We start from the raw sequence: 17,701 nt of genomic DNA on the forward strand, positions 1-17,701 counted from the left end.
AATCAATGTGACAAAAAATAATTTTTGCCACATAGCACATAATTTTGGCAATTTACTTAAATTGACCAAAATGCCCTTAGAGGCTCGGCCAGGAATTCTTAAGCCCGGTAGATTGGAATTAAATCCCCAATCAATTTTTCTTAAATTTACTGGATCGACTTTACAATCCCTGTTGCCAACTAATTCAACTAATTTGAAAAATATTTACTTATATTAATAGATTTTCGTGTTTTTAATTTCTCAGGTAAGGTATTTGGTTGAAAAAGATTGGGAGAAAAGCTATATATTTAAAGCCATGGCTGATCTTTGGAGAGCTTCCAAATCAAGGCCAGTTGCTAAAATAAGCAAGGCACCAAATGAACAAGAAAGAATTAAACTGCGTCCTGATAATATTAAATCTTGAGTGGAGAGCTTTTGTTAGAGAAAAAACTAGCTTTGAATTTAAGGTTTGAAATCTAACATTTTCATACATTTATATTTAGGTTATTATGTGGTTTTTTTTAACTTATAATTTGTGACATATTTGAGATTTAGATTATTTCATATAACATTAACTTAAAATTTATTTTAATTCTTTAGGCTAAAATGATAAGTGCAAAGAGATAAGAAACAAATGACTTCCTCACACTTGTAGCCGCAAAGGATATGTTCGATTAGTTGATGATATGGTAAATAATGATTTTATTCAAGTCTTTTATATCAATAATAACTATTTTTATACATTTATACAGATTTTTTATTTCCATATAGACAAGTAGTAGTACAAGTAAAGAAGCACCTTCTAGGGTTGATGTCTGGACTAGGGCGCATACAAAGAAAAATGGGGAACCTATCAATTCAAATGTTGCTGAATATTTTGTATGCACCTTCTAATTTCCATTTAGTTTTTGATATTATTTTAATATAGTTATTTGACATTTGAATATGATTATATGTTATTTGTATCTGGTTATTTTGTTAGGACATGTTGGATGATTCGTCATTATCTTCAAAAACTCCAAAAGAAAAAGGAGATCTTCTTTCAATAATAATAAGTCTTGAAAAAAGTTGTTATTTGATAGCTTATGGCAAAGGAGTTACTAAAACAAGTTGGAAATTGCATCTGAGAAAGATGATCATATGATTGAAATGGAAAACGATTATCAAGAGTTGGCGGAAAAAGTGGCAGTTATGGAACAGTTCATTCACTCTTTCATGAATCCCAAGGTAAATTAATTCATTTTTATTTACATTTACTTTGCATGCACCTTATTTTTTGTATTTAACATTTTGTTTGTGATGGTTATAGTCTCAATCTTGTTTAAGCGGAGAACAATCCAATGCACATAGTCCTACTTTGGTAAGATTCCAATATTATCAATTTACTTCTAAACTATCATAATATTTTTTTGATGCCTCTTGACCGTGATCTTTCGTTGATAATGGGCGAACTGTAACTGTGATGCCTCTTGTTTTTCTTCGATTAGATCAAGGGATGCACTAAGTTGCTCGTTGTTATGATCTTGATCAAATGTCCTTTGTCTGTGAGTAGCCTCCATTTCCTCAAATGGAAGCATGGCCTCACTTCTGAAAGTTAGGGAAAAGGGGGTATGTCTCGTGGAGGTTCTATGCGAGGTTCGGTAGGCCTAGAGTACTTATGGGAGCTGCTCAGGCCATAATCCTTTGGCTTCATCCAACTTTTTCTTCAAGCTTGCCTTCAGGGTCTTATTTATACCCTCGACCTGCCCATAGTTTGTGGGTATGTTACCAACGAGAAACTCTTGGTTATGCCATATTTTTCACAAAATTCTGTGAAGAGATTACTATCGAACTGCATTCTGTTGTCTGACACAATCTTTTTAGGCAGTCCGAATCGGCATACGATATTCTTCACAACAAAATCAAGGACTCTCTTTGAGGTAATGCTTGCTAGAGGTTCAACCTCTACCCACTTCGTAAAATAATCGGTTGCCAATACTGCATAGCGAACCCCTCCTTTTCCCATAGGTAAGGAACCTATCAAGTCAATTCCCCATGCTGCAAATCATTGTTAGCTCGACTGGGGAAGCTCGGGTAACTATGGCGAAACGCTAGCATTTGTTGCACTTTTGAACATGCGAGATCGAGTCCCTCGTTAAAGTGGGCCAAAAATAGCCCCTCTCAGTACGTTCAGTAGGTTTTACCTCCCAGCGTGGTCTCTACAAAAACCTTCGTGTATTTCTTATAAAATAGTTTTTGCTTCCTCAGTCAGAACACACCGAAAGAGGGGCAGCGAATGCCCTCGCCGATATAGGATTCTCTCAACTATTACATACCATGGTGCTTGATAAAGTAGTTTTATCGCATCTTTCATGTCATTAGGTAGCTTTCCAACCGTGAGATATTCCATTATAGGAGTCATCCAAGTTGGTTTTTATGTCAATCATTTCGACCTCCACCGTTTATCCCATTATACTTGGGATTTCCAAGAACTCCACCGAAACTACATTCAATGTTTCGGCCTCTTTGGTGGTAGCAAGTCAAGCCAGAGCATCAGTGTTAGAATTCTGCTCGTGGGGTATCTGTTCAACAGAGCTAAATTCGAATTCAGACAACTCGCCCTTCACCTTAGCTAGGTACGCCGCCATCTTGATGCCTCGAGTTTGGTATTCTCCCAATATTTGATTTACCGCGAGCAGGGAATCACTAGAGCATTGGATGGCTTTTGCCTTCAGCTCTTTGACCACCCTTAGCCCTGCCAAGAAGGCCTCATACTCTGCTTCATTGTTGGATGCTTCAAACCTGAACATGAGAGTTGTATGGAACCGATGTACTTTAGGTGAGATTAAGATTATCCCAGCTCTCGATCCATTCTCGTTTGACAATCCATCAACGAAGATTTTCCATAATTCATGCATTGGATCAGTTCGTTTGAAAACCAGTGCACTCATCCACACAATTAGCAAGGGCTTCACTCTTGAATGCTGTTCGTGGCATGTAGAATATCTCGAACTAGCTAAGTTCGATGGCCCATTTTAGTAAACGTCTTGACATTTTAGGCTTTTGCAATACTTTCCTTAAAGGTTGGTCGGTTAAGACGTTAATAGAATGGGACTGGAAATATGGCTTCAGCTTTCTAGAAGCCAAAATGAGACAGAATGGGCTTATTTGGGATAGCTTTTACTTTTACTTTTGGACACTAAAAGAAGAGAAGTAAAAGTTTGAGCTTTTAAATTAGTGTTTGGATTTATGTTTTAAAAGAGCTTTTTTTCCATTAAAGAGCTTTTGAAAGTGTTTGGTAAGTATAATATAAAAGCTCTTACAAAATAATATATGTCAATTTTGTCCATAAAAATAACAATAATAATAATTTTTTTTTTAGCAATCATAAAAAATAAAAATAATAATATAAGCAAAATTAACCATGTGCACAAAAATAAATCTTTAATTATTACATAATCATAAAAAAAAAATTAATACTCATGTTTATCTAAGCATGAGTTCAGCTGCGATTCTATCACGAATAACTCCCATTTCACTCTCATCTCTTACTAAGTTAATATTTGGGTCATCGTCATTTACAAAATCATCATTTGCTTCATCACAAGATGAGAACTCTATGTCATTAATGGTCTCTCTCCTGATAAAATTATGTAAAGTCATTGAAGCTGTAACAATAGCTACTTGTTTATCAAACTTATAATTTGGCATTCGTTGCAAAATTTCCCATCGTGCTTTCCATACACCAAAACATCGTTCAATAACACTGCGCAATGATGAATGAGTGTGGTTAAATACTTCTTTAGAGCCACTAGGTTGACTACCTTGTTGAAATTGAGGAAGATGGTATCTTGTCCCTTTATATGGAGCTAAATAACCTTTCATATTTGGATACCCTGCATCAACTAAGTAATACTTACCTGCAATAAAAAAAATTATCATTTTTAAAAAATTTCAAATCATATTCACAAAAATAATATAAATGATTACAACATACCATTGGGTGGTTTAGGAAAATTAAGATGTGTATTTCTTAATGCTTCAAGAAATATACGAGTATCATGTGCTGTTCCTTCCCAACTCGCCCATACAAATGTGAATAACATATCAAATCCACATACATCCATAATATTTTGTGTAGGACAACCCTTTCTTCCAATGTATGGTATTTGTTTATCTACTGGAAGTGAAACTCGAACATGTGTTCCGTCTATTGCTCCAATACAATCCTATTAATAACAATTTGATAAAAAATATAAAATCAAAATCTACATAGGGAGTTAAAATATATATATATATATGCATATGGAGATGACGTATTCATACCTTAAAGTATGGCCAATATCTAGGATTGTTTCGTATATAATATGGGACTTCATCAAAATTTTCAGGTGGTCTAATTTCATCCAAAGCAAGCATACTCATTTTTTCCAATACATTTGAAAATTGTCTACTAACAGTTTCACCTGAATGTTGAAAATGCTCTTGAATCATTCTATTTCCTGCACCATGTCCTAAAATCATCATAAACATACCAACTGACTCTTCTAGTCTCACACCTTTACTAGATTTTAGTCCATAACTTCTCAATCTATCACATAGTTTACAAAAAACATGTTTTTCCATTCGAAACATCTCATGACATCGTCGACCATTTCCATCCATAATTTCCATCATAAATTTCCAGCCAGTGTGAGGTGAATTTCTACATGGTTCCTTAACCAAAAAATTATTATGATAATATACTGATGTTCTTGCAACAACAAGGACAAGTTCATCAATTTCCATTTCTTCTGCTATGACTTGTTGTATATATTCTTCATTCATGTCTTCTGAATTTGTGTCACTATCCATTCTGTATTTGAAAAAATGTACATAATTTTTATTTATAAGATAAATGAGTGGGATATAATACACTTTAAAAAAGATAAACATGTAAACATATAATATAAAATTGTATTATTTTGGATTATATAAAATAAAAAAGATAATTAAAAAATTAAAAAAACATATTGTGTCTTTCATAAATATTAAATTCAAGAAACAAAACAAACCACGTTGTTCAATAAATAAACAAACTACATTGTTCAAGAAATAAACAAACCACAATGTTCGACAAGAATAAAAAAACAAATAAAATATAACTTAGAAATCGAACTCTTGTTCTTTCATCCATTCAATTTGATATTTAGGCTCCTTCAAAGCTACAAAAATTTCCCTATTTGCTTTCTTTGTGAACAAGGAAGTACCAACTTTGAAAACTAACTTATCGATAACTTCTTGAAGTGTAACTAACTTATCGATAACTTCTTGAACACTACACCCCGGTGGATCGGTACGTATGTATGAACTCCTATTTTTGATCGCCTCACAAATCTCATCAAGTTGTTTGGACAACTTTGATGTTGTAGAATTATTCTTTTTTCCCTTCTTAAATTGCGTTCTATTTGGACCAAGTAATTTAGTCTCTTTTTTCATTGGATCACCCACTCCCTCATGATCACTTTCCTCCAAATTCTCATCAATCTCTATATCATTATGATCCTCGATGTATAAAGGAGGTAGTGAACCAGAGGTTGGTGCCCAAGCTCTAGCTCTTGTAGCAGTAACATCTCTAAACAACTCATCCAGTTTGAAAGAATGTTCTAAACCTCTCACTCGAAATTTAGCAGCATCCGGATATTTCTGTTGATGATTTATTAATTAGGAAACAAAATATATAGTAAGATTATTAATTATAAAAAAATCATAATTATAAGAGCTTTGTACAGAAACCTACTTGTAACTTTGCATCCCACCATTCATCTGGAGCATGAACTGTTTGCCTCTGTATGTCCCAACCAAGTCCAGTCTCTCCTCTAAGTAATGAATCCCATAGTTGCCACTCTTTTTTGACATTATCCCAATGATTTTTCATTTGCTTTCGATCATAATTTCTTTTTGTTGCAAGATTAAATTTTTCAATAAAAATTTTCGAACCTAATTTGCTCAAATGAGATCCATTTCTATTACCTGCTCTCACTTGTTCTACCGCTAAATCAATCCATTTCTCATGTGTTGGTGGATCCCAAATTGCTTTTGATTTTCCTTGTGTTACCTCACCCTCACTCGCCATTCTATTTAAAAAAAAGTTTCATATAAGAAATGCAAACTAACAAAACATAATAATATACACACATAATATTTTGTTTTCTCAAAATGGGAGCAATAATTATTAATAATGTGAAATTTAACTAAATAAAATTGAGTACAATAAACTGAAATCTAAAAATTAAAGAAGTATAATAATGGATAGACAATAAATCCAAAAGACATATGCAGATTTAAATGACATATATAGAAATCGATTCTCATACAATTGATTAATTTATATATATATGTGTGTGTGTGAAAAAGGTCTCTTCTCTATGATAGAGGAGGAAGACAAAAATATTAATAGTAACACTACTTATCAAGAGTCATTAAGACAACATATTAATCATAATGGAAGAGAAATTGGATCACTCATGGATCATATTAAGGATCACATTGTAGAGAAGCAAGCAAAGGCGGAAATACTTTCAATATGTGAATCAAATTTAATTATATCATAATGCTGTATTATTTAAATAACTTCATCCCTAAGCTTGCATGTTTTCTCTTTTTCAAATTCAGTAATAAATAAAAGTCTACGGTCTAGGATAGTTTTTTTAATAATAGATATAAAATAATAATAATAATAATAATTAATAACAACATAAATGATATATTTGACCAAAAATAAAAGTTTTGTTATAGTTACGTATATGTCACAAAGAATAATAATACAATAGTGATTTAAAAGCACTAAAATCTAATATAAAAAAGTGTTGGAAACCTCTTGTTCATGTATTTAATGATGATCAATTGATAGAACTTGAGAAGTACTATTCAAACAAATATTTTTTAAATAATTATAATTCTACAATTTACATATATCCATTTAGGCTAGAATGCATACACACTCATATATACTTTTGTAAATAAAAAATTACATATGACAATTAATAATTACACTGTTTAGGAATTTTTTTTATATACATTGTTACGTAGTCTTTTAGGGACTTTATTTTCTTAAGTAAATGCAATTGATATATATATACATATAAAATGTGCTATGTGAAAGATTGTGAAAAAAAGAACGGAGCTTCAATTTAAAATAAAATAACAAACAATAATAATGAATGTGAAAAAAATTAGTCTCATGTATATGAAAGTGTAAAAAAGACACAGTAGTGAAAAAGCACATCATACTTCTATAACAAAAAATAAATATCTCATTATAATACAACAAGATCTAAACAAAAATAACAACCAAAATTTCAAATAGAATATTATAATACAAAAAAAAATCTAAATATGGTTATGAAATTAATTTCTATTTATAAAATAAAAAAATTAAACAAATAATAAAAGATACGATTTGTTTAAAATTTAAACTTAAAAACAATTTGTAGAAAAAACAATCGTAGTTTAATAAGAACTTTGAATACGATTAACAGAAAAAATAAATAAAAAAATTACTAACCTTGAATTTTTGTCGATCAAAAAATGAGTGAGATTATTTTGAAAATGGCTGTTACATAAATGAAAAGTAGAGAAAATTATATTATATTCTTCATGAAGAAACTAGACAAAATAGATCAAAGAAATTACTAACCTTCAATTTTTTCTTGATGAAGAAATGACTACTGGTTTTTTTTATAAGAATGGCTGCTAGGTTTTCATTGTGAGATGAATGAAAGATGTGTGTAATATATCGTAATATATAATTAAGGATGATGATGTAATTTAAATTTTTTCTTTCATAAAAAAATGGGTAAAATAGGAATTATGAAAGTTTCATTAAAACAATAAAATAACTTCCCGTGTTTTTTTAGAAGTCCTTCCTAGAAAAGCTGATGAGTCATTACTTCTCTAGAAAGCTCTTCTAAATTAAAGAAGCTCTTTTAATGTATCATCCAAACACACTTGAAAGTTACTTTGAGACCCCAAAAGCTCTTTTAAAGCTATGCCAAACAGGGCCAATGACATCTTCTTTATCAGTGGGTACCGTGATTCAGCTCCAAAAAGCCTCTTACTTATGTAATATACGGGTTTCTATGCCCAGTTTTCTTCTCGAACTAACACGACACTGACTACATTCCCTGTCACGGCCAGGTAAAGAAACAGACCCTCTTCGAACGTCAGCTTTGATAGTACAGAGGGTTCAGCTAGATGCATTTTCAGATCATGAAATGCCTGTTTGCATTCTTTAGTCCACTTAAATTTCTTGTTTACCTTAAACAAGTCGTAGAATGGCAGACACTTGTTAGTGGATTTTGAAATGAAGAGGTTTAGAGATGCCACCCTTCCAGTTAGGCTTTGAACTTCCTTACGCGATCTGGGCAAAGAAATTTCTAACAACGACTTGATTTTTCCCAGATTCGCCTCTATCCCCCTTATGTTGACTATGAACCCCAAAAACTTTCCAGATGCCACCCCAAAAGTGCATTTTTATGGATTCCGCTTCATGTCATACTTTCTCAAGATGCCAAAACATTCTTCCAGGTCGGATACATGGTTATTTGCAGTCTTTGACTTGACGAGCATATAACACCTCCATGTTTCTCCCAATCTGGTTAGCGAACAACTTGTTGACCAACCGTTGGTATGTAGCCCCATCATTTTCCAGTCTGAATGGCATAACTTTGTAGCAATATATGTTATGCTCGTTCATGAAATTGGTATGCTCTATGTCTGTAGGGTTCATCCTGATCTTGTTATATCCAGAATACGCATCCATGAAAGATATGAGCTCGTGACCTACCGTGGTGTCTACCAGCTGATCAAATCTTGGTAATGGGAAACAGTCCTTGGGACAAGCCTTGTTAAGGTCGGAGAAATCGATACAGGTTTTCCACTTCCCGTTTGGCTTCGGAACCAGCACGCAATTAGCAACCCAGATCAGGTATTTTGCTTCCCTGATAAACTCGCATTCCAGTAGGCAAGCTACTTCTTCTTCTAATGCTTCAACTCGTACTGTCCCCAAAAGCCTCCATTTTTGAGACTTTGCAGGCACACTCTTGTCCAAGTTTATGGTATGCATTATTATACTCGGACTAATTCCCACCATATCCTCATGTGACCAGGCAAAAACATCCACGTTCTTCCATAAAAAGTGGACCAACTCCTTCCTTTCGCCTTCAAGATTTTTCACAATTTGTACAACCCTTGAAGGTTATTTCGAGTCGATGTTTACTTCCTCGAGCTCTTCTATGTCTTTCAGCTCAGACATGTCTTCGCCTGCCTGTGGATCGATATTGTCACATTGGGCGACCTCATCATCCTTTTCTTGAGGTTCTTCTGTCCCACGAGTGATTTCCACTTAGTGGAACTCTTCACCTCCCTCAATTATGACCATCGCTTGTTGCCTAGGTCCTAATTTTTCTGTCATATAAATTCTATACCATTCTCTGGTAGCGAGCTGATCTCCTCTTACTGTGCATGTCCCTGAGTTTGAGGGGAATTTCATTGCCAGGTGTCGGATCAAAGTGATGGCTTCAAATGCCATCAGTGCAGGTCGGCTCAAAATTGTGTTATATGCGGCTAGACAATCAATTACCATGAACTCGAGTATTTTGGAGATAGTTCGTGACTCTTCTCCCAATCTCACAACTAGTCTGATTGTCCCTATGGTCAGTGCTCCTTCACCCAAAAACCTGTACAGAGTCATTGAGGTCGCCTTCAAATCGGATACGGACAATCCCATCTTTTCCAGGGTGGACCTGAAAAGTAAATTTATGAAACTTTCGTTATCCACCAGTATTCTCCGTACCCTTCGGTTAACGAGCTGCAGGGTTACCACCAATGGATCATTGTGTGGGAATTGGACTTGGCTAGCATCCTCTTCCCTAAAAATGATTGGTTATTTTTCCAACTGCTGTTGCTTCGATAATTACTGCTCTGGGACAAACTCCACACCATTATGAGCCTTCAACTCATTGATATATTTGTTTTGGGCCCTGTTGCTCGTGCCCGCCAAATGAGGTCCTCCGGCAATATTGGTTATATCTCCTCCTGCTATTGGGGGAGGGTCAACCTAATTCGTTTGAGCTCCATGTTGACCTATCGGAGCTTCTAGAATAGACTGAGGATTTTTCCCAGCAGGATGATTGGGAGCTACCCGATTTCGGGTGTATTAGGCCAATGGTCTAGCTCGAATAAGAGTCTCAATTTCATCCTTCAGCTGACGACAATCATCAGTGTTATGACCAATGTCATTGTGGAATTGGCAAAACTTTGAAGGATCTCTCTTCGCCCTCTGGTGCCTTAAAGGCTCAGGCTTTTTTGATGGGAGGCGATTAGAATTAGTCAGGAAGATACACTATCGGGTGTCTGTTAGGTCGGTATAGGTGGCGTAAATGGGCTTCAATTTCTACACCAACTTGTTTTTCTTCGTACTGTTCTGGTCATCCTCACCATTCCCCTTCCTCTTGTTATTTCCCCCTTAGTTATTCTGGGTAACGGGTTGAGTCGTAGCTGAAACATCCATCCCTGCTGCAATGGGTTGGACAGGGGCCTGGCTGGTTCTTATGACAAAAAGCTCATGCTTCCTTTAAGTTTATCCACTCCTGAGCTCGGGCTAGAAATTTGTCTATGCTTTTAGCTCCTTTTCTTTGGAGTTCTTACAACTAGTCGCCTCCCACCAGGATTCCCGTTCTCATTGCCATGAGCTTGGAGTTGTCATCAATGTCCCTAGCCCATGCAGCAACATTAGCAAATCTTCTTAGGTATGCTTTCAGTGTCTCACCAGGTTGCTGCTTTACGTTGGCCAATGAATCGGCTTCAACACGAGCTTCCTGTGAAGCTCAAAATGCTCTTTTAAACTCAGAGGAAAATTTATTCCATGAGCTTATTGAATGCCTCTTGTATTGTTTAAACCAATTCCTGGTAGCTCCGATCAGAGTTACAGGGAACAAGATACATCTTAGATCGAGCTCGACATTGTGGGCCATCATCATTGTGTTAAATGTAACGACCCAATGTCGCTAATAAGGCTTAAGGGCCTTGATTAGCGTGCCAGGAGGGCATGATGGGATTTATGTGTGACTTTGATGAGTTAAATGCATGATTATGATTTAAAGCATGTTATATGACTATTTGTTTATCTGAGATGCATGACTAGGTATATTAGTATGCATGTAGGCCCGGATCGTGTTAGAAGGGCATAATTGTAATTTTGGCCATGTTGGGCATAACTGTATTGATATGTGATGATTGTTGAGACCACTGTGGTATGTGGGTGTATCTGTGATTTGTGACTCGAGACGATCCCAGTGAGCAGGCTAGCGGAAAAGTCATGGCGGGAATTTATACCCGGCTCGGGGCGAGCCTGGGGGTATAAGCAGGAATTCAGAGAATAGATTGAGATTTATTTTTATGATGGGGGATATTTATTTGGTGGTTTATCAGGTGTTGGAAAGCAACGGGAAAATATTAGAGACACTTGAGGATTAGCGTGAATTGGGTAAAATGACTAAAATGGCCCTATTTGGACAAATGGATTTAGAATTTAATAGGGTGGGCATTTTGGTCATTTGGTTTTTAAAGATAGATTTTATAAGGCTTTATATAGTGAGTGGGATTGTTAGAGACTGAGAATGCTGAAGGAAAGAAAGAAAAGAAAAGAAAGAAAAAGGAAAGAAAGAAAAGAGAGAAAACAGAGGGGTTTTCTCAAGGAGCGGTTTGTGCATTCTTGCACCATTCCTCTCCGTTTTTCTTGGGGCAAAGCTCGGTGGAGAGCTAGGATAGGCTGAGCATCAAGAATCTTAAGGTTATACTTGAAGATTTGGCAAGGATTAGCAAGAACACATCAACTTTTGAGGTAAGTTTTTAGAGTTTTCAGCTTTAAGGGTTTGGCTGGTTTGAGTTGTGTTTTGAGCTGAGATGGTGGGAATTTTAGGGAATTTCTGAGCAAGCTTTGAGGGAGAGCAAGCTATGGAGGCCTAGGGTTGAATCAAGGTCGAAATTTGCATCAATGGTAAGAATTCTAAGCCTTTAACTTTGTTGTTGATTGAATTTCTGGGTTTAGGGTTGTTCATGGTGAATTTTGAGATTTGGGTTGAATGTGCTTCGGTTTTGAGTTCTTGGGAAGCTTGGGATGAGTGTGAGGTGTTTATAAGCTTGATTTTGGGTTTGGAAAAGGTTTGGGCAAGTTTAGGGTTGAATTGGTTGAAGGAAATCGCAAGATGCGATTTTCGGGTTCTGCTGGGCTGCAACTAGCGCTACAGCACTAGTCAGTGGGCGCTGTAGCGCTAGCCCCTGTTCTGGGGGGGTGTGTTCTGCTTGTAGCGCTACAGCGCCCTCTTTTGAGCGCTGTAGCACTGCACTGTTCACAGAGGTGGATTTTTGGGTTTTTGATGAGGGATTTTGACCTAGGGTTCGGGGCTCGATTTCGCCACTTTGTTTTGGGGATTTAGGACTTCCCGGGGGCTCGGGATTGGTCCCGAGGCTAGGTATTCGGACTTGGGGTTCGGTGTTGACTTTGACCTATGTTTGTGCCTAGGTGTGCGCTAAGGCTCGAGTGGGATCGTGCTCAAGGAGTCAGGTGATCTAAGCTATTGAAGGGTAAGGTAAGAAAACTATAACACCCGTAGGATAGGGCGTGGGCCCATAGTGTGATTGCGGGGCACGGCCCTATATTGCATGATGAGATGATTGCCGGGCACGGCCCTATATTGCACTACATGTTAGGGTGCTGATTTAAATGAATTGATATTTGTTTGAATGTTGTTTGATTTATGCTATATATGATTATAATGAAATGAACAGCTATGGCCGAGGGCGGCAAGGCCGAGAATGACAGCGGGGCCGGAAGTAACACTTAGCACATGGGATGCTTATAGTCAGGGTAGGACCCAAAGGATACATGTGAGGTCCTTACGGTGAGGACCGAGACCCCAGGCTGTGGTAAGGGTTCTGGGGCGGCATGGCCGTGTTTGCTTAGTCTAATGGTTGACTTGTTTGTCTGTGGACTGTTTGATATGATTAACTGTATATTTTGTATATGTTATGAACTGCATGAGTTTTCTTGCTGGGCTTCGGCTCACGGGTGCTCCGTGTTGCAGGTAAGGGCAAAGACTGAGTCAACCAACCATGAGTACGGAGAGCGTGAAGCGACGCGTACATGTTTGGCCTGCCCGACTGCTTTGGTTGGGGGTTTATTCGAAAATGGCTGTAATAATCTATGATTTTTATAACTAATCAACTGTAAACTTATTTCAAGATGTAAATAGTTTTCAAACCTTATTTTGGGATCCCAAGTGTTTAATACTAGAAGTTTTTAATGAAACGACGCATTTTCAAAGATTACAGCCCTAACTTTTAATTAGTCACACTTTTGCTTCAAAACCTCGGTTAGCGAGTTCATTGCACACTGTTTTGTCTTAAAACTCACTTAGTAACGGCTCTAAGGAAGTAGGGCGTTACATTAAACATCCTAAGGTGATCAGATGGAACTGCGTTTCCATCAAACGTCAACATGTGCGGCATCCTAAATCCAATAGGATATGTTGCCACTATAATGTTTGGAGCAAAAGGTTCGAGCTCCTCATCTGAGTCGCAATCGTCCTTTCCCTTCCTAGATAAGAATCTTTTCATTTGATCTTCCATCAAAGCCAGTCTTTCAAGGGTTTTGTCCCTAGTCCCTAGGTTAGCTAGGGGTTGTTCAACAACTCCCATCTTATTATACACGTTTGATGGGTTGTTGTCCCTCCATGTTCGAGCTTTGTTAGGAGGGACATGCCCATTTTTGCGTATAATAGACGGACCTCCCTCATGCTGAGTATAGCTAACATCCTCATTTCGAGCTAGATACCTTCTTTGTGAGTTCAAATGATCGCGTAGATCGGGCTGTGGATCATATCGAGGAATTTGTGCTAAACTCATGTGATTTTCCATCTCGATGGCAGTCAAGTATCCTAGATTAGGATTTGGAGGGAGTGGCACTGAACTTCCAACGTCATCCTGCCCACTGTTTCTTTCCCAGGTGGTTGTTGAACATCTGGGCCCCTTTCATTGTGAACAAAGGTATGATGGGCCTCCTACTCACCAAGCTATTCCATCTCATTCTCATGCATTGATCAAGTGAGCACCATGAGGAAACTCGACTGAAACTTGTGAAGCACTAATTTCCTCACAATGAAAGCACCAAATTGTTGACGCGTTTTTTTGCCAACAGTGTATTAAGAAATTAAACAGGTAGATTAGTGCTAGATTATAAACCGCAATGAAGTAATAAACACTCTCTCAAACATGCACAACTTTTACGTGGTTCAGTGATTAAAATCCACCTAGTCCAAGAGTCAATATTATAACATTTTTCTCCTAATTTCTGCAGAGTTGTAGTAATAAAGAAATGGTCATCCCCCTCCCTGTCCAATATTGATAGTATTTATATGGAAATTTCATGGACAGTTTTGGGTAACTGTGTGAATCAACTATGTGAATAAATAAGGTATATATTTTATCCATAAATCAACTGTTGATGACGTGGCAAGGATTTTCGACACATGGCGGACACGTAGCAGAGATACGGCTTGCCTATCGACCAGCATTATTTCCACATGGAAATATCACGTTTTATATACAACCAGACTGGTCGTATACTCCGTTCATTAATGTAAAGATCTATACAGTTGTAATGATATCCGAGAATATCTCTTCATTATGACTTGCAGATCCGTTTATTAAGGATATATATTATTTCGTAATTCATGTAATCCTTCTTGAGCCTATAAATACACAAAAAATAGCTCAAGGAAGGGGATCGATCTTTTTCTTTCGGAATTATAGTACTATTATCCATGGTTTGTATTGCTTTCTTCTTCTAAGGTCTGTGAAACTCAGGAACCTTAGTTCTTTTATCACACCTTTGGAGCTCAATGCTAATAATAGTATCAAGTGGACGTAGATCATTACCAATCACTAGGGCCGAACCACTATAAATCTCTGTGTTCTTTATTTTTCCATTAGATCATTTTCTTAAGCTCTATATTACTTTCCTGTCATTTTCTAGACTCCGTGTCGTTGACCAAAATCAGGGTCAACATTCTGGTGCTTTCATTGAGAGCCTTGAATTCAAGAAAATCTAATGGCAAAGACTACCAAGAAGGCTAGACAGGCTGCTACTGCACCATCCCAACCTCCTCCCCCAAATGTGGCTGAAGACGAAACTCATTTGGAATTTGATGAAAAGGAAGTGGACTCTGAGACCCTGAAGACAACACTGGGGGTGTTGCAAGATGAGTTGGCCGCTCTGAGGGCCAATCAGGAGAGTGTCGCTGAGATAATGGCGTCACATTAGAGGGAGATAGAGCGCCAGTGCCAAGAGCTGAGCGAACGATAGGGGGAGATGGACCGTCGTCAGAGGGATGCCATGGAAGCCCTTGAAGCAGCCCTCCAGTTGGCTAGGAATCAGGCTGCGCCTGCCTCACAGCTTGATCAACCCCCAAGCGGGCCACCTCAAAGAGGTCCCAATCTTAGCCCTCCGCTCTAGCCAACAAGCCCTCAAAGGATGGAGCAGCCACCGATGCCTCAGGATGATATCCCACCTAGGGATCCTGAGAAGCAGCCTCCGTCCCAGGCTGGTCGAGGCAATCCCCCGCACCTGAGGCAGAATAGGGCCGGGCAGCAACCCCGCAGCCCTAGACGCCCAGGGGGTGAAGAGCTGCATCCACCGAGCAGGGGGCAGCGTCCTTCTGCCAACAGAAGGAACTAAGAGACAGGCTCTGTGGTCAGGGGCCCCCCAAGGCATGACAATGCACGGGGACCCATCGACCAACGCAGGTCTCCCCCTAACGCTCGAGAAATTCCAGCCCAAGGAGGCAACAGAGGAAACAGTTGGTCCCACCATAGCCAGTCAAGGTTCAGAGATGGCCACGGCTACAATGAGGCCGACTTAGGCAGAGGAAATGCTGGTCGGAGGAACGAAGAGAGAGGTGGAGGCAGGAGCCCCCACCTAGAGAAGACCGACAAGCAGGCCATAATGCTGGGGCGCAGCCCTGACAAAATAACGTCTTTAGCTGGCTCGGAGCCAGCAAGCAGCAGCGAAGTGATGATGACTTGAGGGATGTACTCAACGACTGCCGAGAAAGGCATGATGAATACATCCCCCCGGGACCAGAGGCCCAAGCAATTCCTGAAGCCGTTCAGGCTCAAATCGATGCCCTGAACCAAGCTGTGTAGTAGCTGGTCGGGGGCGGACATCGCACATCGAGTACAATTGGAGAAGAGGCATCCCTTTCGTACAAAGGATTGCTATGGCAGAAACCCCCAGCAAATTCAAGATGCCGACTCTGCCAAACTTTGACGGGTACGGAGACCCAGTATCTCATGTAAACAAATTTGAGATACAAATGGACATTCAGAAAGTCTCTAAGATACTCACTGCAGGATCTTCCCAGCGACCCTTTCTGATGCCGCTAAGGAGTGGTTCTTTAAGTTCCCTCCTGCAAGTATAGTATCCTGGGAGATATTCATGAAGGAGTTTTACAGACAGTTCTATGTGGGTCTTGTGCACCCCACCGAGGCAAACCAACTGGTCGAGATATGCCAGAAAAAGGGGGAGTCTTTGAAGGAATACGTTCAGCGCTTCATGCGAGCCGCAGCAGGAGCCAAGACTGTGGGCGATGAAGGCAAGATGATGGCCCTAACTGCTAGGGTTAGGTGCCATTCTCCTCTCTGGAGTAGCCTCAGGAAGCATGGGGTTAAAAGTACCCTGGAGTTTTTAGATCAAGTTGATCAGTACATCAAGCTCGAAGACGCGTTTTCCAATGAAGGAAAATCGCCAGCAAAAGACAAGGGGCCCAAAGAAGAACCCGCCAAATCTGCCAACGGGTCTAAGCCCAATGGCAACGGTAAAGGCAACGGGAATGGCAACGGAAAAAATGGTGGAAATCGGGCGAGTGGCGAACCCTCGTCTTCCAAGAGTAAGCGCCCCAAAAATAATCGGTATGAACCGAAATTTACCAATTACACCGCCCTTGTTGAAAGCCGAGCCGAGGTTTTCCAAGCGACCAGCTCGAGCGTGCCCTACAGACGACCCGCACCCATAAGAAAAGATATCTCCAAGATAGATTCAACAAAGTTCTGTCGTTACCATAATGACTACAGGCACGACACCAATGAGTGTAACCAGCTGAAGGACGAGATCGAGTTCCCGATAAGACAGGGACACTTAAGAAGATATGTATGAGCCGCGTGAGGTTGTCAGCGAGAGGCTCAAGGTGGCAACGAGTCAGCGCCTACATGCCAACGCTCGCCACCTTTACAGCCAGCTCCCGTGGCAGGTACCCAACTCACCATCTGCGGAGGCCCACATCTTGTAGGAGATAGTGGAAAAGCGAGGGAAAGATATGCTCGAACCCTATGCCACGACCAGGACATCGAGATGATGAGTGTTGAGGATCGTGCACCCAAAAAGGCTCGAACAGAGGAGGAACCGATCACCTTCTTTGACGACGACGCCCAGCATGTGCGATTCCCACACTCCGATCCGCTGGTCGTGGATGTCTAAATCGCAAATATGATGGTAAAGAGGGTGTTGGTCGATACAGGAAGTTCGATCAACATCTTATATAAGTCCTCGCTGGAAAGGATGAAATTGTCCGTTACGGACCTAGAGCCATGCAACCAAACCATTTATGGTTTTTCCAGAGAAGGGCTCGCCCCAGTGGGGTCAATT

At 39.0% G+C, this 17,701-nt stretch overlaps 2 protein-coding genes across 2 annotated transcripts; both read right to left on the minus strand.

Annotated features, from left to right (window-relative positions):
* Positions 1-3,444: 3,444 nt before the first annotated feature.
* LOC133785527 (protein ALP1-like) lies at positions 3,445-4,812 on the minus strand. The gene is made up of 3 exons (XM_062224754.1): positions 4,285-4,812; positions 3,956-4,187; positions 3,445-3,878 (listed from the first exon to the last, which is right to left on the minus strand). The coding sequence occupies exons 1-3, from the start codon at positions 4,810-4,812 to the stop codon at positions 3,445-3,447; spliced, it is 1,194 nt and encodes a 397-aa protein (XP_062080738.1).
* A 291-nt stretch (positions 4,813-5,103) lies between these two features.
* On the minus strand, positions 5,104-6,073 carry LOC133785528 (L10-interacting MYB domain-containing protein-like). Its single transcript, XM_062224755.1, has 2 exons — positions 5,738-6,073; positions 5,104-5,643 (listed from the first exon to the last, which is right to left on the minus strand). The coding sequence occupies exons 1-2, from the start codon at positions 6,071-6,073 to the stop codon at positions 5,104-5,106; spliced, it is 876 nt and encodes a 291-aa protein (XP_062080739.1).
* Positions 6,074-17,701: the final 11,628 nt, after the last annotated feature.

The sequence above is a fragment of the Humulus lupulus genome, chromosome 6, assembly GCF_963169125.1.
Source record: "Humulus lupulus chromosome 6, drHumLupu1.1, whole genome shotgun sequence".
NCBI lineage: Eukaryota > Viridiplantae > Streptophyta > Magnoliopsida > Rosales > Cannabaceae > Humulus > Humulus lupulus.

What these genes read in the sequence shown, in the direction of transcription:
- LOC133785527 (XM_062224754.1), bottom strand. Translation starts at nt 4,812, where the DNA reads ATGGATAGTGACACAAATTCAGAAGACATGAATGAAGAATATATACAA. An exon ending in GATATTGGCCATACTTTAAG is followed by an intron (nt 4,188 to 4,284) that starts GTATGAATACGT and finishes TGTTATTAATAG; the next exon opens with GATTGTATTGGAGCAATAGA. An exon ending in TTTTCCTAAACCACCCAATG is followed by an intron (nt 3,879 to 3,955) that starts GTATGTTGTAAT and finishes TTTTTATTGCAG; the next exon opens with GTAAGTATTACTTAGTTGAT.
- LOC133785528 (XM_062224755.1), bottom strand. Translation starts at nt 6,073, where the DNA reads ATGGCGAGTGAGGGTGAGGTAACACAAGGAAAATCAAAAGCAATTTGG. An exon ending in GGTGGGATGCAAAGTTACAA is followed by an intron (nt 5,644 to 5,737) that starts GTAGGTTTCTGT and finishes AATCATCAACAG; the next exon opens with AAATATCCGGATGCTGCTAA.